The 26,587-nt window shown below is 36.7% G+C and overlaps 1 protein-coding gene across 3 annotated transcripts in view; it reads left to right on the forward strand.

Annotated features, from left to right (window-relative positions):
* The window catches only part of LOC126370120 (homeotic protein ultrabithorax), a 269,283-nt gene that overhangs the window by 227,695 nt on the left and 15,001 nt on the right, over nt 1–26,587 (forward strand). For 2 of the 3 annotated variants that reach the window (XM_050014865.1, XM_050014866.1), the window contains one exon: nt 6,310–7,497. In XM_050014865.1, coding sequence (XP_049870822.1) covers nt 6,310–6,611 — 302 coding nt within the window. In that variant the 3' untranslated portion in view covers nt 6,612–7,497. Of the gene's footprint in view, nt 1–6,309; nt 7,498–26,587 lie in introns of those variants that run through there. The other variant, XR_007566813.1, reaches the window with a different exon arrangement.

The following is a 26,587-nucleotide window of genomic DNA, read 5'->3' on the forward strand; positions in this document are numbered from 1 at the left end:
ATTGACTAGTCAAGCGTGTTTGGTCCACAGTGTGTTATCTTAATTCGTCTCATTAGACTCAGCCTGCAAATATCTACTTTACATAATTTTATCGAAGAAAATTGTGCGCGTGGGCACCCCGGTATACGTGATCGGTTTTAATGCGATCCTTCCTTTGAAATATGCAAACACGACAATTGCCCTACCTGGCGACATCTAGGTCTGCCTACGCTTGATCTATGCTAGATGAATCTTGTATTATGTATGAGCCTAGTAATAGTTGAATGAACCTCCGGGGTTGGTACGCTTTCTCTGCCAAGCATTATGCTATTGTTGCCTTCTTCAAGTGCTTGAACCATCAGGGTTACCACCGCCAGATGAAAATGAGCTCGGTTGTTGATCTCACAACTCACAAAAGAGAGGAAGAAGAGTGCTTTAAGATACCTTCTAGTCATTAAAGAATATATTTTTCGCTTCATGAAAGAACTTCTCACACTTTAAATGTATAAATAGAAATAGTCTACTCATTACTTAATCAAATAGGAAAATGAACGGGCTGCGTCTATCCTCACAGCTGGTTAAAAAAGATTCATCATAAAAACGTTAAGAGCCCTTGGTTTTGTCATCAAAAACTGTTAACGATCCCACGAGCGGCAACCGCTTCCTTTTCGTCAACCCTACCACATGTTTCTTAAAAAACAAAAAGGCAAATGGCGACTGGAACAACAGTTGTAAATCACGTGGAAAAGTTTTACGAATTAGGAACAATTAAAACGTTCGAGCAAACAACAGTTGTTTCAAATGTCTCCCACAATTGCGGAACGATTGTGAATTACTCGGTTTACAAGCTATAGATCTTAGTCCAAAATTCTTTACGAGTAATATAACTTGGGCAATCCTTTTGTCGCGAAGGGGGTGGTCCCCCCCCCCCCCGGTTCTTTTGTTTGCAACACGTGTCGCGAAACGGGTTGGGTTGACACTTGTGAAAGAGTATCTCAGGAGCGGCGAGTCGATTTCCGTAGCAGTCTTGAAATTTTTACTGATTCTTGAATATATTAAAAAATATTATAATATGCTTTATTTATTCAAATTTTTTCAGTTACATCACACAACTAATAACTAATTTTGCCTAAATGAATCTCAATCATAAGGTTTACTTTTACCTACATTATATTTTATTGGCTGAAGCATATTATCTCCTTATTTTTATGCCGATATAATATCGAATATATAATAACTAATATAACTATAAATAGAAAGACACCCTTAGGTACAGCAGATGACGTGTTACTCCCCCGAAACCCGTCATTCGACGACCCGGAACGGACCCAAAGATGACGTTTACCAGATTTGTGCGTTGCGGAAACATTTGCCGTCATTATATACCTATTAAGGATGTGCCTCAATGATGCAACGGTGACGTATTTTTTTGCTAGTCTCACAAACCCCGCCTACACCGCTAATGAAGTCATTCCTGTCACTTTTATTGCCTTTACGGCGCACGCCGAATTTTGAGGTGAATTTACAAGGAGTAAATTGACACCGAAATGACGCTTGGTCTAATTAGTTGGCAGTGCCACATGTTTATTATGGTTCCTTTTTTTAATTCGAGACTTGTAAGACTGAAAAATATGCTGGCTATTATTAACATTATTTGTGTAATATATTGCACAAAATATTTAATAACTTCTTGAATATTTTATATCAATAGAGCACGTACTATATAATATAATTGAATGTCAGTTCCAGATCGTTAAGTTACCATGTACATGACTAGTGACTACATGATTTGTATAGCTATCATAACAAACTCTTCAAATACATAAGGCACATTTTCCCTCTCAATTTATGCCTTACAGCGATTTGCACGATTTATACTCAAAGGAAAAGCTCCGAATTCCGTTTCGCGTCTGAATAGTAATTTATTTCGCATAATGACTACATTTACTTATCAACCGCTTCCAAATCGACATATGTTATCAGTTTATGTCTTTTACAGCATACAGATGCACCGATTGTGATGCTCTTATGCCTTTTATTGATAAAATGTTTAAGTACTCTGTGAAATGTTTTGGGGTTATGATTTCAAGTGGTTTGGAAGTTACAACGAAAATCTTCTGAGCATACTAAACTACTTACGTTATACTACTTTAGAAACCCTCTGAAGTACGAAATCATCTTACTTTTTCAGACAATCAGGTGGTTCATGCCTGTAAAGTCCTTATCAAACAAAAGACAGTCTCACAAAGTGATTTGGACAATGTCCCCATCGATGTCCCAATGAACCCGAACCTCCAGATCGTGAGCCTAACCACGGAGGCTGTTAGTACGGCGCAGTTAGGCACGGAGTTGACACTTCATATACATACGTTAAAATTTTAAATTCAATTAAATATTTGTTTTCAATTTATTATTCATATTTATTCCTACCACAAGGTCACGCATAGAAAATATTAATATCTGAGTAAATCTTAAATTAACATAGGTATGCCATTATTCCCCCATAATTTTGGGCTTCTTAATCAACATAAACAACTGTGCGACGTAATCTTCTAAACAGCCTAAACAATATATGAAGGAAAGAAAAGGTTTCGCCTTATTTACGGCGACCCTCAAAAAGGCTTTTTCGGCTTAGGTAATTAGCGTCACTCAATTAACCACTACTTTGGTCCGAAGAATTTTAGTTAATTATTAAAAAGTCTGCACTTAGCGAAGTCGGGGGATAACTTTCCCTCCTTTTCTGGTGTAGATAAAAGGTGCTCGAGAATTATTATACGTAGGTACGACAATAGGGTCGTGTTTTCTATACTTACCCACACCTAATTTTACCTATTTTTTTTTTCTTAAAATCTCACAATCTGTTTTGTACGAGTAAATCAGCAATTGGTAGAAAAAAATATAAATAGATTATACTAACTACTAACTTTGTAGGTAAACTTCACTGTTCTTACTATCTCTCTCTCTCTCTCTCTCTCTCTCTCTTTATTTAAGAGCTGCGCTCTTGTCGGTAGATAGGGCGTGTAGAACGGTGGTTGCCGCAATCGCCTTGTTTTCCGCAGTACGCCGACCAATTTCTCAATCGCTGATGTTCTAGCTAGAGCTCTACCAGAATCCATTTCCTCGGCCTCCAACCATACTGATGCCGCTGCTGCCCGGCATCAGGGGTGCGCTTTTGAAGTAGCGGCGCCTACTCGCTACGTCACAAGATCGTCATAGAACCTAAGTAGCATTTTATAGGTTAGCCCGTCCCAATGAGCTACCCACTACGTTCTGCTAATCCTGTTGCTGTTTGGTCGGGGACTGCTTATTTTTATATTCGCAGCTAATCATCAAATCTGATGGCCGTTCCACTATCCGCCACCTGTGGACCCCGTAGATGGCCTACTACTACTATACGTGGTAATAATAAAAGGATGAATAAAAGTTTCAAGAAGAGATACCTACAGGCAAACGGAAACGGCGTACCTACATAAAGTCCCGCCTATTTCCCACCGGGGTAAGCAGAGACTATGGAACTCAATTTACTTCGATTCTGACATAACTACTTAAACGACTACGGCGTCTTAACCGCAGTGATGAACCGATGAAAACTGTCAATGATAATATACAATAACTAAGTGGTGCCTACTATTCAGGGCTCCCCATTTCATTTCAGCACACATACATACCTGGCGTGTGTTAAACATTTTGTATGTGGTGTGTATTGTTGTTGATTTGTATTGTATGCATGTGTGTCTGTAGCCCAAATAAATCATTTATCTATCTATCTATCCATTTGTCCGACCAAGTAGTTAATGACAGCACATAAAAAAGATATTCACTGACGCTTAATAAACAAGGCAAAAAGATACCCGTATTTTCTCACGAGTGTCAATGAAATGTTCAACTTAAGAGAATAGATAAGGGTTTATGTAGCTCTGGTCCTTCATACTGCGGTCTCACCACTTGAGATAATTAAGCCATAGAATTTACCAACCCTTTGCCTGTGAAGTTAAGCGTTTGCTTTACTCGCAATGATCCGTACTTCGGAAGGCACGTTAAGCAGTTGGTCCCGGTTACTACTTACTGATAAGTATGTAGTCGTTACATGAGCCATGTCAGGGGTCTTTGGCGGCTCAGTAATAACCGTGACACCAGGGTTGATGAGGTTGGTTTTCCACCTCACAACCCACATGATAAGAAGAAGCTAAGTAATTTATACAACGTGGTTTCTAGGTTTTGTGTCCGGTTGATGACGATAAGCTCGTAGGGGGTGTAATACTATATACGTATTCATACTCTTCAGGCATGCATAATGCTACGCTATGTTTATACATTATGCTATAGTAAAATGATCCGTTCTTTCGGAAGGCATGATAGGCCGTTAGTCTCGGTTAATACTTACTGCGGTAAGTAAGTATCTAATCGTTACAGGAGCCATTTTCCAAGGTTGATGAGATTGGTAATCCACCTCACAACCCATACGAGAGAGAGAGAGAGAGAGAGAGAGAGAGAGAGAGAGAGAGAGAATGAGAGAGAGAGAGACAGGAGCCATGGTCATGGGCCTTTGGAAACTCAATAAGCATGATATCAATGTTGCTGAGGTTGGTCATCCACCTCACAACCCACGCGGGAGAAGAAGACTACACAACGGTATTTTGAAGAAAAAAAAGTCTATGTGTAGTGATGAAAATTACTCCAAACATAAACCGCTTCTTTTATGAATACCGGATACAAGTATAATATAAAACATTAACAGTATACCTTTCCTTTTTTAAATACCCATTTACGTTTCACCGTTGCTGTTCAGAACGCAAAGATTATCATGTTAATTAAACCGTAAGGCAACACGATTGGCCTTTGTAGGTATGAGATTGTGCCTACGTCGAATAAAAAAACAAAAACCGATCGTCCCAGCGTGCGTTCGGAAACCTATACATTAAGTTTAAGAGCACGCAATGCAACGGCATGAGGCATGCAATAACTGTGGGCACTGGGTACATAACCGCCCCGGGTAACCGTAGCAGGGTTGCCAGCTTGAATAATGCAAAATAACCAGAAGGGTTCATTATTTTTAGTGACAATCTTAAATTAATTCTTGAATAAATTATTTGTAGGCAGATAGAGATACGAGTTTTGATAGACTTCAACATTCTCGACAGGTCAGGTGCTTAAATAATTCATGTTGACCCTTTGACAATTTTGACAGTCTAATAATATATTTTTCTTTCGATTTTCTGATTACGTACATAATTAGGACTAACGATTGTTTTATACATAATTGGATTTGTATAGTTTTTACGCAATTCTACGTTAACGATTGAAAAATACGTTAGATATTTATGGAAAAGCATGGAGAATGCTACACCGACAAGAGCGTGGCACTTAAATTAGTGATGATGTATGAAGAACCTAATGTATTAAAAAAAAATAATATTATACTCACGAAACTAATAGTAAATAAAGCTCTTATTTATTTTAAAGTGAAAACAGCTGTACCTACTAATATTTTTTACATTCTCAATGTATCATGACCCTAATGATGCTCGAATTTTTGCGAGTCAAGGCACTCAGCCCCTTATTTCAGTTATCACGCCGATCGACTTCTCGGTATGAAATCCAAAGGCATACTACACCAGTTGTTTCGCATTGATTAATTCTGTTTTGGACCTTTCCTGACACTAAGTATTTCATAAATATCTGTAAAAGCCTCGGCGGTGGCACGACTGTTTCGTTTCGCATAATTCAAACCATGTCCCAGTGTAATTTTTTATGTGCCCCGCGTTATTAAATTCTGCCTCGTAAATGATTGAAGGTATTGCCTTACTTACGTATAAGGGTGTGTACAATCAACAAAAAAGCTTACTACATATTGCAATTTGTTGACCAAAATTGTTTTACATATTTGGAATATAGCACAATACCAGTAGTAATTGATACATGAAAATAATAATTTACACTGTTATAAAGATTTATTAATATACAGTTTCATTTTGCATCGTAAAGTTTAATATATCCTGCTGACTGTATTCTCCACGCTTGCTTATGTTTCTTAATCAAGTTTGCAGCCCGTATTAATTCTGTGGCGGCGCTTAAAAGGCGCTCTGGTGCCCTTCATCAACATCGACAGCTGAACGAAATGAAGCTGTCGTCACCGGCAATTGTAACGTCATTTGAACTAAGCCGTGTAAGACAACCAATCCCATTCAACATTCAAACGCTCGCAGAAGCGTGCGCGGACGCCGCCAAACGAAGGAACTTTTAAAGCCACTTGAAAACATCCGCAGGATGCCCCTGACTCACGAACTCAGTGAACGACCTCTCGATAACATTTTTTTTGTCTTGTTACAGGAGCGAACGGTCTCAGAAGGCGAGGGAGACAAACGTACACGAGATATCAAACGCTAGAGTTAGAGAAAGAGTTCCACACGAATCACTACCTAACGCGGAGGAGACGTATCGAGATGGCGCACGCACTTTGTCTCACGGAGCGACAAATCAAAATATGGTTCCAGAATCGAAGAATGAAATTAAAGAAAGAAATCCAGGCTATAAAAGAGTTAAACGAGCAGGAGAAGCAGGCGCAGGCGCAGAAAGCGGCGGCGGCAGCCGCGGCGGCCGCGGCGGCGGCGCAGGGCCATCCCGACCACTAAGCCCACCATACATAATAACCAGTGATACCTATATAAATTCGCAGTCCGCCGAACAGTCCCTAGAATTGTGTTTGTAAATTGTTTGTAATTATTTTTCGTTATTTAAGTGTTGTTCGGTTGTTGTGATTATTTTTTTAAATTAATTTTTAACTAGACACAATGTTTTCTAATTGAACGAACAATAAACTGTTGAATGCTAGAATAGAAACGGGTCGTATTATTTTGTGTTTCGGGTGTTTTGTTTTTGTTGATTTATTGAATTATTTTATATTTTAATTCGCGCTATCGTCGAAGATGTTCGCGTTCGGAAACCAGTGCAATTTGTAGAAATCTCTTCCGTGTAACATAGTGTAGGAGTATCGTAGTGCGTTTTACGTTTTGTGCGACCGTAGCGCCCCCAGCTCGACAGCGGCGGCGAGACGAACTATTATTACATTGTACAAATTTAATATGCCTACCAAAGAGACCCGGTCTCGTACCCTTAATGTCTAAGTAAGAAAGAGTCGTAAGTTAAATTAATTACCTGCTGTCTTTCTAAATATCGGACTCATGTGTGAAACAGAATAACCTTCCGCGCCATCTTAATCCTTCAATACTCTCGCATAAGTTTATAGTGTAAACGTGATCGTGTTCCTGCAGTTTTAATAGTCGGTGAAGTTAAACAAATTGCCATAAATATAAGTAGGTATTATTTAGAGTAGCCGTGTAAATAGTTAGGGTTATGTGTATGGAAGTGAGCGGTTGACGATGCGTCGGCGCGCGGTGCACGGCGCGCGGCGCGAGCGCAGTGGAATGGTCAGAAAAAGCTTCGGGGAGAGTGCGGGCGAGAGCAGGGGAGCGGGGCGCGGCGGGGGAGCGCGCGCCGCCGGCCACCGAACAGGACTAGGTAAGTTTTTGTCAAAGTCCGCGGCATTATTTATCGAGTGGAGACGGTTGCGAAAAACTGACTCGTCATCACCAGTCGCCATTTTTGAAATCGCCCAAGCGAGACATCTACGGTGTAGCAGTTTTGCAATGTTTTAATTTACTAAGCCCGTCTTAAAGACATCTTTGATCTTTCCCGACCGTCTTTGTCTTGAGCTGTCATAACGCGGAGAATGCTATCATAATCCTGTTTAATAATACCATCAAAAGTTTTATCGTCCTATTACTTATTGCAACGTACTTTTCAAGTAGCATTCTTCGCGTTGACCAGTTGTTAACATAATTATTTGTTATTTGACACTAACAATAACTATTAAGAGTCATGACACAAAAAGTGTTAAAAAAAACAATCAATTCAGCTTTATATTCCGTAAGCATGCATAATGACTTCATCAAGTTACGTCGCCGGCCCCTGGGAAGGTCTATTAATTAAATTGGCTATGGTTTGTTCCATCACGGATACCAAATAAAGCAGAGGACATACGGTTGCTAAAAACTGAATACATACCTCGTCTTGATCAAGTAGCGTTTGCAAAAGAAGATGAAGTTTGCTTTGACCTTAAATGGAACCATGTTGAGAAACGTTTAAACCTGATAGGGTACCGACTAAAGATGTTTAATTAGAATTCAATTAAGGTTCTTTTCCTAAATATAGGCAAATTTCATTATACCAGAAGACGCAAGTCACTCTTCATGTTCTATTGGGAAATTATGTGGGGAAATGTGGATAATTAATTATGTACATACTTAATAGAAGATACAACTTAAACATTTTCTTTTGAAACTCATTAGATACGTCTCTATGTTTGTTTAGAAAGCAAGTCTCTCTTACATAGACTATAACAGGATATTTAACATTTAGTATACTACATTGTGATTATACTTAATGTTTTTAATCGAATATTTTAGGTTTAGTAAAGCTAAAACCACAAGCTACTATAGCATATATGATACATAATTGTTCTTTAACATACAATTGTAATACGCGTAACAAGTAACCAACCTAAAATTTCTCTAATTTTTTAAAGAAAGCCCGATAAATTTACGCAAATTTTGAATTAAGTATGTACTTATTTACCTGTTTTCCTGGCTATACCCAGCGGCCATGTTTCGGTCTTCGACCTGGCCCTGCCAATACGACGATAACAGATAATTATTTAGCCGATACGAAAAATTATTGGTTGCTCAGATGCAGACATATCGGCAGGGAATTTTTGAACGGCTCAATTTTACTGAGCGATCGCGCGCGCCGGCCATTTTGTTTTATTTTTCATTTTATTTCCGAACGATTAGATTATCGATATGTTTATTAGTAACCAAATGTCTTGGTTGAACATTTTTTAATGATTTATTTATTAAGGGAAGCTAAATCCCGAATAAGTTTAAAAGGCAAGCTCGCACTTGTATAGTTAAAACTGATGATTTTGCATTGAATAAAATAATAGGAGTCTTCATTAACGACTTAGGTACTTTCCAATACTAAGCATTGACCTTTCTTTAATCAACTGAAGGCTGTGTGACCCTAAGGGGCGCATCTTATTGGGTCGCCAACAACCAACCAATAAAATGTATGTAAATAAAGGGTATATCACCTGATTGTATATCACCTGATAAATAAATAAATAATAAATAAATAAATAAATAAATAAATTGTGCAACCAGATTGATTCCGGCAACTGAATCCTGATAGAAATCCCGCTGTTGTTGCAACCATGGTGTCCTAGTGAAATAAGGCCCTGTTAGCATAAAAGACGACGTTAACACTAATTGTCGGTTGGAGATCTAACGGCCAAGTAACCACTGGTGTCAACTCGGGCAACCACCAAATTAATTTGACAGTACTAAAACTAGCTCTATCTCTTTCTTAAATTTATTTTAAGTGAAGGATTGCCTAAAATGTCCCACTGCTGGGCAAATGTCCCCTTGCTTTTTTTAGGCTAGATAACATAAGATAAGATAAGAAGAGAAGGATTGCTTTAGTATACGAACTGTCAAACTAAAATTAGGTTAAGTTTGTGTCCTTCCGAATAGGCGTCATTGTCTATACTAGAAACTGTAAATTCGTTTATACAGGATTTTACCCTTTGAGCTACTCCTAAAACCTTCCTAGATTAGCTGCATCATGCAATTTAAATATTTCCTTTTAATTAATACTTTGATGATATTGCAAATGGATAGAATAACATATTTTTTGTATCAATCAGCAATTAAATGTAGGTATCATTTTGCATGGTTAACCCCTTTGTCAGAGGACAAAGGCAATGTAAAGACGGTCCGTTACTTAAGTACATAAAGAAGCATTTTCTTACAACATTAAGCGGACTACTGTAACTAACCGGTAGCCAATAAGTTTCAATTAAGAATAATAGCGACTCACATGTTTCTCACTCAATTAAAACATAGCTTACTGTACATAAAAGTTGTTAAAAGGCAGATGCTATGATAAAAACGCAATGTATTTGTTAATAATTCGACCGTCGCGACCGCCAATGGATCTCGGTACACCTTAACGAAGCCATTAATTATTTTTTTCTAAACTTACTCTTACATACTTGGTCAATAAATAGGTTTTTCTTTAAACAATCGGTGGTTGTCATTTAATTTAATCGACTATGAGTAGAACGAGTGACTTTTATTGCGAGTAAACAGCATCAAAAAAAGATCCCGACGAATTGAAATTCTCCTTTTTTTGAAGTCGGTTAAAAAGAGTAAAGACTGTTTGCGGTTAACGCACTTACCATCCAAACTAGCCCCGGTTCTTTAATATCATTATTATTTTTTAATGTTCTGTGGTCGGGTTGTTGATTCGGCAACCTTTAGTAAGACAACTGGCGCGATAGGTTACGATACGATGATGTAGTACAATGGCCCCGATTCCTGCAAGACACCTCCTAATTTTATTTTAAGTTATACCTGTCATTTTCTTATCCGCCGAAAGGGAAAATAATAATTAAAAAAAAAAAAACTTACAATCCTGACCGGTATCACCCCCCTCAGTATTTGTTACAATATCACGAACACAAAATATGCTTCACATGTAAACGTCTAGAAATTTTTTTTTTTTTTTATTAAATAAAAATAACAACCTTAATCTAATACAATTTACTGTCCACCAAAATGGAGGGCCATTTGAACGTGGACTAGCCATCATCATCATCATTACATATTATTATATCCTGTTAAGATATACCTATATACTTTTACTTACCTCCAATATAATTATCACATAATCATTCTTATTACGATATTATTACAAGAAAAAAGTAAATAAACTTTAATTAGACGAAATGTTGAATTATTCATGAGTAAGTAGTAATCAGCATCGAAATTCATTTTTTAATTTTAAATTATATTCAGTTATTAAATATTGCAAGTTTAAAAAGCTACCTGTTTTGTACTGAGATAAAAAAAGTATAAAGTGCGGGTGGTAGGTATGATAAACCTGTAGGTACCTATATAGATATAATATTTGTATGTACGAAGGTCGGCCGAGCAGATGTCGAATGAGAGATCCTCTTGTATCTTTTATATTATGTTGTATATTGTATACATAATGAACCCAGCTGCTCTTGCGCCGACTTGGTTTAATTTAGATAGGAAAGTTTTATAGATAAGAACCTATGTATTTGACTAAATTAGTTATTTTCTCATAATAGCTTTCCGTAGCTATTTTAAATGAAGAATACATTGTAGGTATTTCAAAAACTGTTTAAATTAACTACTGCAGCTGGCTTGGTATTAGTGTATATGTAAAAGTGAGTAGAAAGTAAGAGAGAATACTATGGAAGTATATATATGAATTAATAGGGATTTGGTTGTTTATGGTTAATGAATAGGAAGTTTAAAAAAAATATATAATGGTTGTCTATTATTTGGAGGGTCGGAATATATGGGGCATTTGTTTTTTGGGGTAAAAAGGAGAAAATAAAAGGACTGAAGATAAATAAATAACCCTTTTAATTCTATATCCCACATTATATACGATCTACATCTTTGTCTACTTGTTCATACAGGCAAGAATTAAGGGGAAATATATACATATAGTAGTTTATTATAAGAATACAAATAGCTACAAACTTAATACTTAAAATATTAAAGGTAAACAGATAGGCCTTAGCAGATTACTGCAACGAAAAACTGCTCGATGTTATTTTCCCTATTTATATGATGCCCGAGAAAACAAAACAAACATAAAACATTCTAACACAATCCTATAAACTACAATTCAGCCAACAAATCAAACCTATCAATACAAACTCGCAGTCTAAATCTGATCTCATTATGCACAAAAGCGTCTTCCATATTTAGTTTTCTGAGTCAGTCCCCGTTCGTGCAGATACTATCAGCTCCAGTCGCGACCTGCCTTCTTCCTGAACACGACTCTTTTAACTGTACCCTTCTAAGCCAGATACAGGACTTACTACGGTAAGGTCACTAGCTCTGAACCGAAGTCAAATTCCTTGGGAAAACCTCTGGTAATTGTGGGTTGGTAAAAGCTCAAAGATATTTTGTTTTGATTTTGTTGGAAAAGACATTTAAATATCAAATACAGTAACAGAAAACAATAAATCAATCAATCGTCAAAAAATAGAATCAGAGACAGAAAGCTAGGTGAGGCGTGGGTTTTGCGACGGATGTACCTCTGACTACCCCATTGGGATGTAGTCGCTTATGTTATGTTACATTTAAAGATCAGTGTATCATACTGATGAGGCTTTTAATCTCCTACACAAAGGCACACCCCGGACACTTCCAGAAACAGAAACCTCGTTTTACACAGACACCACACATTGACGTTATCGTACACGCACATCTGTGTGTGTGACGTCGGACGCCATACGGTTGAAGACTAAACTATGTCCGAGGGGAGGTGAGGTAAACCTAGCTCAGCCGCTGGTGGGGAGCAGAGAATTGCCGGTCTATACGTAGTATCTATTATTCCTTATTCTATGACATGGGCCATCATTGCATTCCTTTTTATGTTTATCAGATAATTTAAGTAGCGTTCTTTAGACAACTTTCAAAAATGCGAGAGCGGCAGTAGGGGTCTTACGACTGGCATCTTAGGGTCGTTCTTCTATCCTGTGGATTATGAGGTGAGTTACCAAACTCAGTAACCTTGGCAGTTAGATGGTGTAGATAATGAAGCGACCCTCGTATTTAGCTGTCAAATTTGGGTAATTTCTAAACAATTTTTAAACTACTATTTTTTCTTCATCTCTAGGACAATAGTAGTCGGAATCGTTATCTTATCTCAATACGTAACACCATTTCTATTTTCAATACTTACGCTGATTTCAGACAACCTGATCAAAAAGAATGAACACAGGTACCTATCAATATATAACTAGAGTAGCACCCACGTTGAAAAATAAGCACATAAAGTTGCGAGTAAAGTACTTAAACGATAATTCCACGTGCTGTCATTGGTTCATACTCGCATGTATAACTATTTGTTACCAACAGTCGTATTTAACAACTTGTAAAGTTATCGATTGCGGCAATTATAGTAAACTCACTATTAACTCGCGAGTAATGCCGCGATAGTGTCTTGTTTATAGCTCCAAATGTCCTTTATTGCTATATCCCGGCCAATTAATATCCTTGGAAAACGATATTTTGTATACGTCGTAAATTCAGAATTGGTCGCGTAATTTCAAGGGGTTATCGCGATGCCAGCTTAGAATGGGCAGAGTGTCGTATACCATGTGAGATAGGATAAACTTTTAGGTATCGTGAGTATTTATTTTAGGTTATATTAGAAAACAGTCCTTTGAAATTGTCGTGAATGATCAAAAATGCTTTTTACTGTATATTAAATGTCAACTTTTTATTTCTTTACTAACGTGCATAACTTTGCACCCAAATTATACTGACGTTGCGTTTATGATAAAAAAACGCAGGTAGTTATAACGACAAACAAAAAGAGATAAGAATAAGGCGTTGCGAACTTTCTAAAAAAAATGCAATCCCACCATTCTTTAGTTCATCATCTGCCAATCAGGGTTTCGTTCATCGAACAATAGATCCCGCCTATGCCCGGTTGCGTGTTGGTACGTTATAGCTTTACGACCTTTTTACAATCACTCCGGGACCGCTGTAAAACTGACCAATAAAAGTTCATTATCTATCGGTTTGTTCGCGCTTCCAACTTTTATTTTATTACTTTACGACACGGCTGTCGTAAAAGCCGAAGTACCAAGTTACGAGCGCGTTCAACAAATTATACAATTATAATCATGAATGATATGTCAAGTCACTTTACAAGCCATTTTATTGGTCGTTCGCTGATGAGTTTATTATAATTTAAATTTGATAGGGAGCTTGCCATTTAAATGTTAAATGTATCATGGTTGTTCGTCGTGTATGAATGGTCTTATATAATGCGACAATACTCGTTAACTTGTATGAATTATGAATGAATATATTGAATATAACTGACTATGACTAATTTCAAAATGTACGGGTCATACCACAAGTTGTATTAAGAATTGATATCGTTTATATCACGAGTAGGTTTTGTCTTATATTTAAATACTATAATTCATCTTCCCTTAGTTTTATATATTTCAAAATAAAAATCAATTTTTACTCAGAACCTCAGATCATTTTCTTGTTCTCATGATGTTTTATTCAGCGCAACGTGCTATTAACATTAAAAATCAATGGTTCGCCATCCCAAGTCCCATTAAAGTGCAGGTAATATTTTTCGAAATTGCCATTTATTTAAAACCCGCTGAAATAGTTATTTACTGCGTACTCAAGTGACATTTGATGGGCGGGGCGACGTTTATGCAAAGTATCGGTTGACATGGCCCGCGTGACGAGTTGCCGTCCAGTCGCGGCCCGCAGTCACTTGCAACTGGCTAGGCAGTTGACCACCACTGCCAGCCACTGCCCGCGTAGCCAGTAGCTTCCTACTGACCACTACTTACCTAATTGCCTCCACACTTAATGATTATGATTGGCCAAGCGCACTGGGACCTTAACTGTTACTTAACTATTAGGCATTATGTTGTAGGTATAATTTTCTGTTTATTCTTGTACAGCGCTTTATCGAGCTTGCCTTTATTATTAACTTTTTTGCTTGGTAAATAAATATAGAAAGAACGATAAATAGAGTCAACCTTTTAAAATTAATTTCATATTGTGACTAGTGGCTCCATCTGACGTTCAATGAAAGATCCTGTCGATCAACATCAATTTCTTTCAGACCCTTAAATGAAACACGTACTTACCTATTTTTGTAAAAAGAAAATTAGTAAAATTAAACCCTTTCCGGATGTGAAGAAAGTAATATAGAAGCTGAAATAAATCTTTGAAATAAGCGTAGCGGACTTAGTTAACCAATACGGCGTACGCGTCGAAACGGCAAAAGTGTGTAAATTAGAAAAGGCATAAATCCAGGGAGGCGTTTTAATTGAAATCGCAGTAGTTAATTGAGTGCGCACCGTGCCGCGCATGCGCGAAATGAGATTTATGTCAATCGCACCTATTTATTGAGCCACAGCACGTTTTAAGCACCTGCATTTCAACTATGCAAATGGGGTAGGTTAATTTAACAATGGACGCAATCAACTATAAGGGGCTTTCGAGGGACATTTTGATTAAAGAAAGTAAATAGTGGCTGGCGTACCTACAGCTGGAGCTGACTGTAGGATTTTAGGGGACTAGAAAGCTGATTGTGTGAAACCTGTAGGGGCCTTTATTTTTGTATGATACTCTATATAGGCCAGTTTCCTTACCGGGTGAGAGCCTTCAGCGCTCCCCATTTGTCCGGTCAAGTAGTTAAAGCCATCTGCGGCAAATCTACAATAAATCAAGTCAAAAAAAAAAGAAAAAAATTAGTTTACTAAACGTCAAAACACGAAATTACTACCTATGGAATTTGTACGAAAAAGCACCGTTTGAGGTGCAGGCCCTAACATGTTTTTCAGTAAAACAGAGAAACAACAAGAAAATAAAGTTAGGTGAAAAGTATTTTAGTTGCACGATAAGTCAATTTGTAGACGTTTTTTGATAATGGAAATTAATTTTATTGTGGTGCACTTTTTAGATATCGGTTTTAGAAATTCTGTTGTAAGATTGACATGTTCAGTTAATCAATTGATTTGTTTTGCATAGCATTCAGTTTTCTGGTATGCATTCAGTTAAATAGTGGAGTTACCCAGTGTGCTGAAAAATTATACAGATGTGCATTTAATAATATCCCTTTAACAATCTATAAGTTTCAAACTATACAAAATATACACAAAAATCGAACCTACAGCTTTTGTCAGCTTTGAACACCGGTAAGTACTCAGCATAACAAAATGCAATATTTACGCGGTAAAATCAAGTACCTAATTATTGAGAAGTCTGTCTTCCTTATTAAAGTTTATGTTCTTCAAAGGTTAGAAGACAAACTGCTCTGTAACCAAGTCCCAATGGAAATTCTGTCATTTATATTGAATACTTCTCTTGTGTTAATCGTAAAATATACCATGTTTGGAGTTTTCCGCTTTGACAGTTTTCCTAAGTAGGATTCTTAACACCTGCTGGGTCGTTTGCTCTAAATGGATTGCTAAATCGCATTATGTACCCATAAGTGTTTGTCTATTGGAATTATTGTAGATATGTCAAATCATCATCACCAGCCCATTAACGTCCCCACTGCTGGGGCACGGGCCTTCCCTATGGATGGATAGGGAGATCGGGCCTTAAACCATCACGCGGGCCCAGTGCGGATTGATGGTTATTAACGACTGCTAATGCAGCTGGGACCAACGGCTTAACGTGCCTTCCGAAGCACGGAGGAGCTCGAGATGAAAACTTTCTTTTTTTGTGGTCACCCATCCTATGACCGGCCTTTGCGAAAGTTGCTTTACTTCAACAATCGCAGACCGAGTGCATTAACCGCTGCGCCACCGAGCTACTCATTGTATGTCAAATACATAAGTGTAAAAACTACGGCATTTCATCTAACGTCTTCTGTTGGAAACAATGAAAATACCCAATACTTCAAAGATCTTTTACAAATACTTTCGCTTCAGAACCCTTAGAGCACATCGTCAAATAGTCTGTGTAACTCACAATAATTCTTCCAATTACTCTTAACAGAGTAATTATGGACGAGCTTTGTATTATAACCATAGGTAATTGAATTTGGAATCGCAAAAGGTTTATTCCTCAAAAGAGAACGTAAATGTTTATCACATCCAATGAGTGATTACTTGAGTAACACATTATATACTCGTATCAATGATCACCTCTGTCAAGTGACAGACTAAATTCCTTATTCAAATATATAATTTGGGAAATATATTTGAATACGTTCGGTTTAAAAAAAAAACTGCTTCGAAATTCAAAGTAGGCGAATAGAAAGCTATCAATAGATAAGGATAAAACAAAAGCTATCAAAGCTCGACAGAGGGAGCTGGGTATATAATCGGGAAGGGTTGCGCGGGTGAGCCCTCAAGTTTTTCCTCGAGGGCTGTTTCGACCCCCATTCGTCTTCAAAGAGATACTTAGCTAATTTATCTTCGTTCTCTTTTATTTATCACCCCAAATATATTCCGGAATTGTTTAAAACTCTGATCAAGGGGTGTCTTATCGAAAAACTGCTTTTTAATTTGGTTACTGTATAAAAAATATGTGTACTATACCTATTTAGACAGTTATAAGTGGGATCGAAACGCACTACAAATATCAAATTGGTGTTTCAGGCTTGTTACTATTTCTTTTAGTACCTAATTGGATCTTGTATAAAATCAACAAATAGACTTGAATTTTGGACACCATTAAGGTGGAAATAAGCATTATGAAGCATGTGCCCCGCGTGGCATGTGCCGTACATCTCGCTATGTGCGTACATTCGTATCCGCAGCGAGGCATACATATGCTACGTATATATAATACATAGCAAGCCGCGCAGCCTACGGTATACGGAGCACATGCTTCGCCATGTTTGGATGGATACAAAATGAGATTCGAGTTATACCGTTTACATTATGTACCCTAAACATAACAATTTATCATTAATGCAATAAACATAAAATTTAATAAGTAATACCCCCACGTAAACTTACATTGGCTCTTGGAAAATTTAAGACGTGACAACATTAATTAAACAACAAAACGGTACTCCTGACACACGCCTACTTTAACCAGGTCCCCAAAATAACGACCAATGAAATAAGACCTATTTCATATTGTCCCAACACCCCATTGAGCTTAGAGATTAGTAGCGATAAAAGTATGTGGTGGGTCTTATAAGAATGGTTGTTTAATGCGCAGTGGCTACGGTACTATAGTTTTGGAAGTCGTTCGAAAATAACTTTTATTTTTCTTGTATTTTATTATCTGGAAAAATACATTAATAAAATGTATCTATTCTTCTAGACCAATTGGAATCAGTAAGTATGTTTTTGTTAATGTAATAAGAAATCTTAATATATTTTATTTTCAATGTTAAGGTATGTTTTGACACAGAAAATAGGTACGTACAGTACATAGGTATTATTAAAATTATTTCGATGTAGGATACTAAGTATTTTATAATCGGCCCAAATAGTTGACTTAATTAATCTAACGTATCAGTATCTTATACAGAAAAGGAATCTTATTTGCAATGAGTAGAGCTATATGAGATTTCATCGAATTAGAATCGAGTAGATTCCGATAGTAACACAGTGAGAGAGTAGCAACTCAACCAAATAATTGCTATTCTATTCACACTGAGGGGCGATTTACGCCCGAAATTATTTCCTTGTTGTTTTATTCGGAGATTTGTCACTCACCCCACCTCCCTTTTATAATTACCCTAGATATCGGGTAACTTTTTCATTGGATTTATGTGGAAAAGTTTTAGGTTTGGTTTCAGTGGATTAGCCCTGGCTGGAACGTAATTGTGGGATTCCGAAAGTTGGATATGTTTTGTGGGTAATCTGAGCTTATAAAAGGCCTTGCTTAAGACCCGCTTTCTGTTTGGAAGATAGGCGTAAATGGTGCATTTGTTGCCAGAAGTAAAGGCAGTGAGATTAGTAATTACTGGAATGACTTTTATGTGTCTCTGTACCCGGTTAACAAAAATGAGTCCTATGCAAGGAAGTGTGGATGGTGAAATGAAGTGAAATAATTTATTCGCTCTAGAGTGGCAGAAAAGGTCTTAAATAATATATTGTATTACACAAAAAAATCCATCACTCAATTATATAGTGTGTATGTATTAAAATATTTATAAGTAAAGGACCCTGCTTTCTGCGGTCATAGGATGGGTGACCACAGAAAAAAAAAGTTTTCATCTCGAGCTCCTCCGTGCTTCGGAAGGCACGTTAAGTCGTTGGTCCCGGCTGCATTAGCAGTCGTTAATAACCACCAATCCGCACTGGGCCCGCGTGGTGGTTTTAGGCCCGATCTCCCTATGCATCCATAGGGAAGGCCCGTGCCCCAGCAGTGGCGACGTTAATGGGCCGATGATGATGATGACCCTGCTTTGTTAATAAATCTACCTTAAAATCAACAAGAATCATGTGAAGAAAGATAGTGTGAAACGAGTGAGTATTGATGATGACTGACAGAAATGAATGGAAGAGCTGAGAAAGATGAGAGAGAGAAGAATACATATTGTGCCGACTCCACTTAGAGAGAGATAAGGGCAGAAGGATGATGATGACCATAATGATTTTTTTAAGAAATGTTTTTGAATAAGTTACTTGATTATTTTAATTGTGTAGTAATAGACGGTGAGAATACAGCTTTTACAACGCGCGAAAACGATAGTTGTAACACAATCAGGTTTTTTGTAACAAAATGTTAAACTGGCTAAATTACAAAAATTAGATAACTAAATAGTTATTATGTGGCATAATGTTCATACATAAACTAAAACTGACTGAAATTATTCGATAGTAGCGCCATCTGTTTTCCCATTGTAATTTATGAACCAGAAACATTTGCGATAGACAAACATTAATTTTCAATTATACTGTCTACCCCGTAACGCATCGAGCGTGAATGATACCACAATGTTCAAAATTCACCTGTAATACATTTTAAACTGAAAAAAGAAACACTATTATGTGCTTTTTACTCACAAAATAATAGAAATAAACTCAAAAGCTCTCTCACATAACTTAAAAGCTCTGACAGGTTCGAACGTTTGTGGTTCTTTACAAAGCTCTACGTTATAAAGCTTCAAACGATATGCCATAGATGTCGCTTTACACGATCGACAGTCGCGCCATGAGTGACGGTGGCGTATTGAGGTACTAAACCTAAAGCGAGGGAAAAGCTCAGTGGGGCGGGTGGCGAATGTTTATGATGCAATTTACAGTTCGTATATTGCAAGGCACTTCATATAACACGACAATACACTTCTGAGTTGCCGACTACGACAGGTTGGGATTCTTTTAAACCTGCTCTTTGAGAGTTTCCGTAACATTTTCCATTTCTGTTTTATTTTAAATATTCCCTTACCTTGTTACAGTTCTACTATTTGCTGCGAAACGGACGTCATAGCCGAGTTTCAAAATTAAAAGCTTCTTATTTCAAAAGCGCGATTGAATTTCTGTCATAAATAAGTCATACCATAACAGGATATTATTTGTCATAACGTTATTAAACAGCGTCTTCATCATTCGCCATGCATAAATTCCAGCCTGTAATAAAGTCGAGGATGTCATGAATGCATTTTTCATCGACAGTCGCTTGCGTCAAACCGCAGCGCTACACTAGCGGCATCACTCGAGGTCGTAAACAACCTACTTTACGATGTGACGACCTCAAATGGCTCATAAAAAGCTTCAGCGGCTCACTCACAGATGGCGCTGTACGGTCGCGCGCGCCATCTATACTCCGTAGTCGAGTTATTCGCTTCCTAAGTTTGAACACTTGGGGTTATGGTTTTATTAGGATATAAAAGTTACGAGTTACGACTTTTACTCGTCGAATATGGAGATATCGGAGGGCGAATGGGCGTGTAAGACAAGAGAACGACTTTTATTGTTTGTAAATTGGCTGTAAAATTATGAGTTCGGTCGTATTGTACGTAATCACTGCGATCAGCTGTTATTTTATGGGATAAATCACTTTATTACGGCAAGTGGTGTTTTATGGCGCTATAAAGCTTCATTCTAATGGTTGTCGGGTTGTCAGTCATATTTAGCGCCTTAATAGGCTTTTTATATCAAAATATTTAATGTAATAGATTTCTAAATCTTTTAAATGTAAATATAATTTTCAAATACTACAAATGTTAATAAGTAGCTACCCATCTATAAAAGTTAGGTTACCTATTGTTTACTCATAAAGTATCCATTACGGGGTTAACAGAGGTGATGACTGAAACTTCAAGCATTCTAGACTACAGAAATGTCAATCGTTCAGATAGTTGATTGCATTGCATTTGCATTTTTATAATTTGTATGTATAACCACACTATATCGCTTCCGGGGTAGGCAGAGAGAACAGTTCACCCCACGATGCCACCCTTATCGCTACTCATAAGTCCCCTTTCTACCCCATTGAAATTTATAATCCTGTTAATACATTCTAGCTGGGTAGGTTATTTTTTAATGTTCATATCATCTTGCTTTTTCAGACAATTAGGTGATTCAAGCCTGAAAAGTATTTATCAAATAAAGGACAGTCTCACAAAGTGAATTCGACAATGTCCCCATCGGGAATCGAACCCAGACCTCCAGATCATGAGCTTTACTCTCTAACCACTGATTTAGACGATTCCGTGCTTCGGAGGGTACGTTAAGCCGTTGGTCCCGGCTATTAGCCACACTTCCACCAACCCGCAGTAGAAAAGCGTGGTGGAGTATGACCATACCCCCTCCCCTCCTTTTGTTTAATGGAGGGAGGCGTGTGCCCAGCAGTGTGGTGTATATAGGCTGTTTATGATATATTAATGTTCATTTAAAATATTAATTCAAGGCCTAGTTTTTATGTAATTTGTATTTAATTTCAGCTAAAAATTTTATGTCGGTAATCGATGTTAGTTCGGCTATTCGATAAAAGATGGCGTGGCATGCGTAAAACTAAACTATCTTCTTTGTTACTACATACAAAGACTAAATTAAATATCAAAGCTCAGTAGAGTCTAGTCTTTAGTCTTCATAAGTTGTAAGTTACGATCATTAAATTCAAAATATAGCTCTTGATTTAGTTTATAAAGAACTTATTTTATTACTTATTTTATTTTATTTGGTTCATCATATCCATCTTTGGACTTCGTATCAACAGTGGCTGCAAGTTGTCTTTGATTACTTGTGGCTCTGCCCACCCCATTAGGGATTACGGGCGTGAGTTTATGTATGTATGTATTTTATTACTGTATAGGCATTATACTCAAGAACTCCTTTCTGAATAGTCTTATATTATTAACTAATGGATATTTACATAATAAATTACTTTTTAATTGACCGTCAGCCGTATCTACAAAGAATAGAGTGTAAATAAAAATTGTGTTTGCGTGATCGTTTAAAAAGTAGTAAACCTCCTTATTTGGATACAAGTCATAAACATTTTTTTCGGCTTAACTAGATAAGACAGGAGTCGTCAAACTTTACTGCTGCTAATTATTTGTTTTACGATCCGTTAACGACGATCGTCATCGTTAATTTGACATTTACGATCACTTCACACCTCTGCCCGTGATTTGAGGCGCATTCATTCCGTTACCTTTCAAAATTTGGTTAATGTGTTGCCGCCATAAACTTTTTTTGTAAGACTTTAGAGTGTCTGTGGGTCATCTCAAATTAATTCCATTTCTTTATTATTTAAATTTTCATATAAATGCCTTTTTAGAAATAATTAAATGACATTTCCGTCTTAATTTTGAATTCGTGAATATTCATATTCTTTAATGTACCTAAGTGACTGACACTTATAAATTATATTTAATTAATTATGTATTTTAAATTTAATTTATAAGTTATCACAAAAATATTAGGTAGGTGTTCTATAATAAAAATATAATCAATATTCGTGCTTATTCAAGTATAATCTTACATGTTTTATTATTTTTCTTTAAAGCTTTGGACGAGAACAGATTTGTAATTTTATTTTTTGACGCGCAATAAATTAGAAGAGGACCCCAGCGGATTCTAGTCAGTTAATAAAGAGTGGGAGGGAGACAAAAAATGCCAAGACAGAGAACGAAACACTGAAGGAGCGGTGTTATTTATGAGATGCACATTTGGGCCGAACAGCACCAAATAAAAAGTTACACTCTGGTATGGTTATGATATTAATGTTTCCTTTATATCTGTAAAATGAAAAAGTACTAATTCACCTATGCTTACAGTAACGAAATATATTACTCTTCAATTACCTCGAGTATAAAAGAATACGTACTTACATAGGATTTTATTTTTGCTTAGGTACTTCTATTCGTATTTAAGGAAGTAAGTAAACATGCCAGATGACGTTTTACTATCCCATAAAACTCTTCGCCTATTTTCTTTGTTAAAACTACACTCAAACTTTCATCATTTTATTGATTAGCCAATAAAAATCAAATTAACATGAAAAAAATAAAATAAAAATAAAGTAGACATGTTTTTCGCGACCGTACCGCCTATCGCTATGAGTAAGTTATGGCTGCTGTAGGGTGAGTTACACCCTGCTTAGGTCACGTGGCCTGTAAGGGACGGATGTATCCAAAAACATATAAGAGAAACAAGGACGGCAGAAGCTGGGGCGGCAAGTTATCTTCGTTTCATTCAACTCACACTCGCGCCGCCCGAACGTCCGTATAGATCAATAAAACTACTTTATCTCTTTTTGGCACATCCCCATCCCGTCGGCGACTTCCTACAACGATACTTCACAATGCTTTCTCCAAAAAATAAAAAATCGAACACTATTCTTGGCATAATAAAAATACAAAGACATTTTTCTTAAAAAAATAAATAAATTGCGTAGCGTGACGAATTTCAAAAAAAGGAATCTTTTAAAAATGGAACGCGTCAATAGAGCTTTTGTTGTATTCAAAAAGGAATTACCGTTAACGCAATTGTCGCTCGTTTTTTACCGGTAAGAGCGTTTTATCCGTGTTTACAAAGGTAATAGCCATAAAATATTATTACCGAGCTATTAGGAGGAGCTACAGGTAGGTTCGGGTCGCAGTCGCTAGTTCATTGCTGGTGCGATACCGTACTGGTAGTTCTAAGTAATTGACATTGTTAATTCGCTGTTTATTGTGGTACCGTGTCTTTGTGACGTTTAGCGAGGAAGTGGGTAAGTTTCGTATGCATTTTATTTTTAGAATTACAAGCAAATATAATGCGGGCCTAGGCATTAATTTCTTTTTTTTGGGTTCCGACCCTCAAAAGGAAAAACAGAACCGTTATATAAACACTTAGTTGTCCGTATGTTTATCAAGATTCAAGACTCTATCACGCGAACGCTTAGAGGAATCAAGTTGAAATTCACATGTAATACTTATATCTGCGATCCCTTGTTTCGAATTATTTCTTCTTATATGTTTTTCATAAAAAATAACTGTGATGGTATTGAATTTATAATTTTTATTATGTATGTATTAGTGTTACAATCATCTACCATCATCATTCTTTATCTACTTGTGGAACATCCTGGTACCGTTTTGTATTTATAAAGCGTCGTTATAATTTTTTTTTTCGCTACATTCAAAACTTACAAGGATACAGAATTTACAGTATCAAAAACCCCATTTGCGTTTTCACGGCATCAAGTACCGGTTGAAATGACACCGGTACCGTTTTTCACTAGGACCGTAACGGTAGCAGCATATTTCGCGGCGCCTTCCGGTATCACCTAATAAAGTAATTACTCGCTGTTTTCGTGGCTCCCTGTGGGTAGGGTTAGCAAATTAGATCTTTAATGCAATCTCGAGAATTTGATGAGAATCGGGTGTAAATTAGTAGTCCGTTTAGATTATGTTGCCATGTCAGGGGCCTTTGGCGGCTCAATAGTAACTCTGACACCAGGGTTGATGGGGTTGGTGATTCACCTTACAACCCACACGTTAGAAGATTGTCTTGTACGTTTTATGGGTTCTTAATTTAAATCCTCATTTTTCTTAACGTTGCGATATTTACCTCGTAAAAAGTAGTAGTAGTTTAAGTGGTATAAGTGTGGAATTTCGTGATCTCTACTTATCCCAACGGAGACTAAGCGTGATCTTATGTACTTATGTATGTAAATAAAGTGCTAAGGAAGATCCCTTATCAGATAGGTATCAAAGTAAATCTTAATATTTTTATCAAACATAAGATAAAAATTGTATTCCGTCAATCGCACAGTATTGAAGTAAAGTGTTCAAAGTACGTGTAGAGTTGATTCCTTGAACACATACCTAGTACTGAAATGAAACGAATAAGGGTCATTTTATATTAATAGATTTTTAAAGTAACTTCATACAAAATTCTTAGCATAACACCTTCGAATACCAACCTGATTATAGAGCTCCGGTGCGTTTAAAGTAAATAGTTATTTCAAAAGTCATATAGAGGGGAGCCGCATTCTTTATTATAAAAACCGATAAAATAATTATATACTTACTACCATTCTATATCGAAAATATTTCTTAATTACCTGTTTAATTTTTCCTCCAATTAGAGTTACGTACACGCCTTATCTAAATGTACGTTGAAAGATCTATTTTTTAATGAAATGTTCATACGGTAATATTGTTATTTGTATCTTTATTTATAGGTAGGTACTAATCATTATTCTTGTACTAACTAACCCACAGTTAGTTGTTCTTATAATTTTCTTTTTCCACAACAAAAATAAGAAACTTAGCCGATGATAAGTTATTAATCAAAATGTGTAGGCTAAGAACTAGAAGTACTATGCGAGGAGTGAAGTGGCCTTCCTGAGAATGTTCCCATTATAAAATCTCTTTAATATTAAGGACACTGGCTGTTTTTCTTATTCAAATTGTTCTTTATTTTACTCTGGTCTTGTTTGCCTAACGGTAAGGTAATAAATCTCTTTTGACATAAGTTTACGCCTTTTTTTTTGCACATCACTCATACGATTAAGAAATTCATCTACTTAAATATAATACAGGATGTTAGTGACATCGTAACGAATACTGAGGGCGATGATTCAGACCATGACTCTGAGTTAATATCAAGTGGAATTTTCCGTCGCAATATGTATTTTTTTTTCATTGTTTTCAATTCTATAGGCGATGGAAAATTCTACCTGATATTAACTCGGAATCATGGCCTAAATCATCCCTCAAAGTTTTCGTTACGATGTCACTAACACCCTCTATTTTCCTAACAACTTAATGAATAACTGCCAAGTGCCTTTACTCTCAAGACATAGTATATCTCTCTATATAATCTCAATATCCAGAAAGCTTTTAGTACATCGTATTCATACGTCCACACATCCATATTAGTTATAACAAACACTTTCTTTTGCCACATAATTTATTAGTCATCCTTTTATCTCGACTGTATTAACATCCCTTGAACATTGGGGAGGTATTCGGGAAGATCACGAATCGTGACAGAACTGGAAACATCCCCATACATATGTTACTTCTACCCCACAATCTGAGGGGAAAGTGAATACTGAGTTTTATTCGGCTCTTTTAGTTGCGTCAGAAAGTTGAGAATTGGAAAAGGTTTTTAGGGGTGCTGGCATTTAATTATTTTCATAAAATCATACGTTTTATTCACAGAATCAGAAATCAGAATCATTTATTCAACGTAATTATCATGGATAAACTTGCTGAAGGTCAATGTAACATTTTTGAATTTACGTCATTTCGCAAGATTTTATTTGTGAGGGTGTTATGTTACGGCTGAGGAGAACAAGTGACAAGAAACTACAACAGCACACTCCCGACCTTCCCTGGTGGGAAATAGGCGTGAGTTTACGTATGTATCCTTTATATTTACGTACCTACGTACTTACCTACTATATAAACCCACGCCCGTTATCCCTAATGGGATGAGCAGAGCCACAAGCAATCGGAAGAGAACTTGTGGCTGTTGATACGAAGTCCCAAGATTTATGTGATGAACCTTATGGTGCGTACTTGTACGTAGTTATTACAAAAG

This window comes from Pectinophora gossypiella, chromosome 10 (genome assembly GCF_024362695.1).
Source record: "Pectinophora gossypiella chromosome 10, ilPecGoss1.1, whole genome shotgun sequence".
NCBI lineage: Eukaryota > Metazoa > Arthropoda > Insecta > Lepidoptera > Gelechiidae > Pectinophora > Pectinophora gossypiella.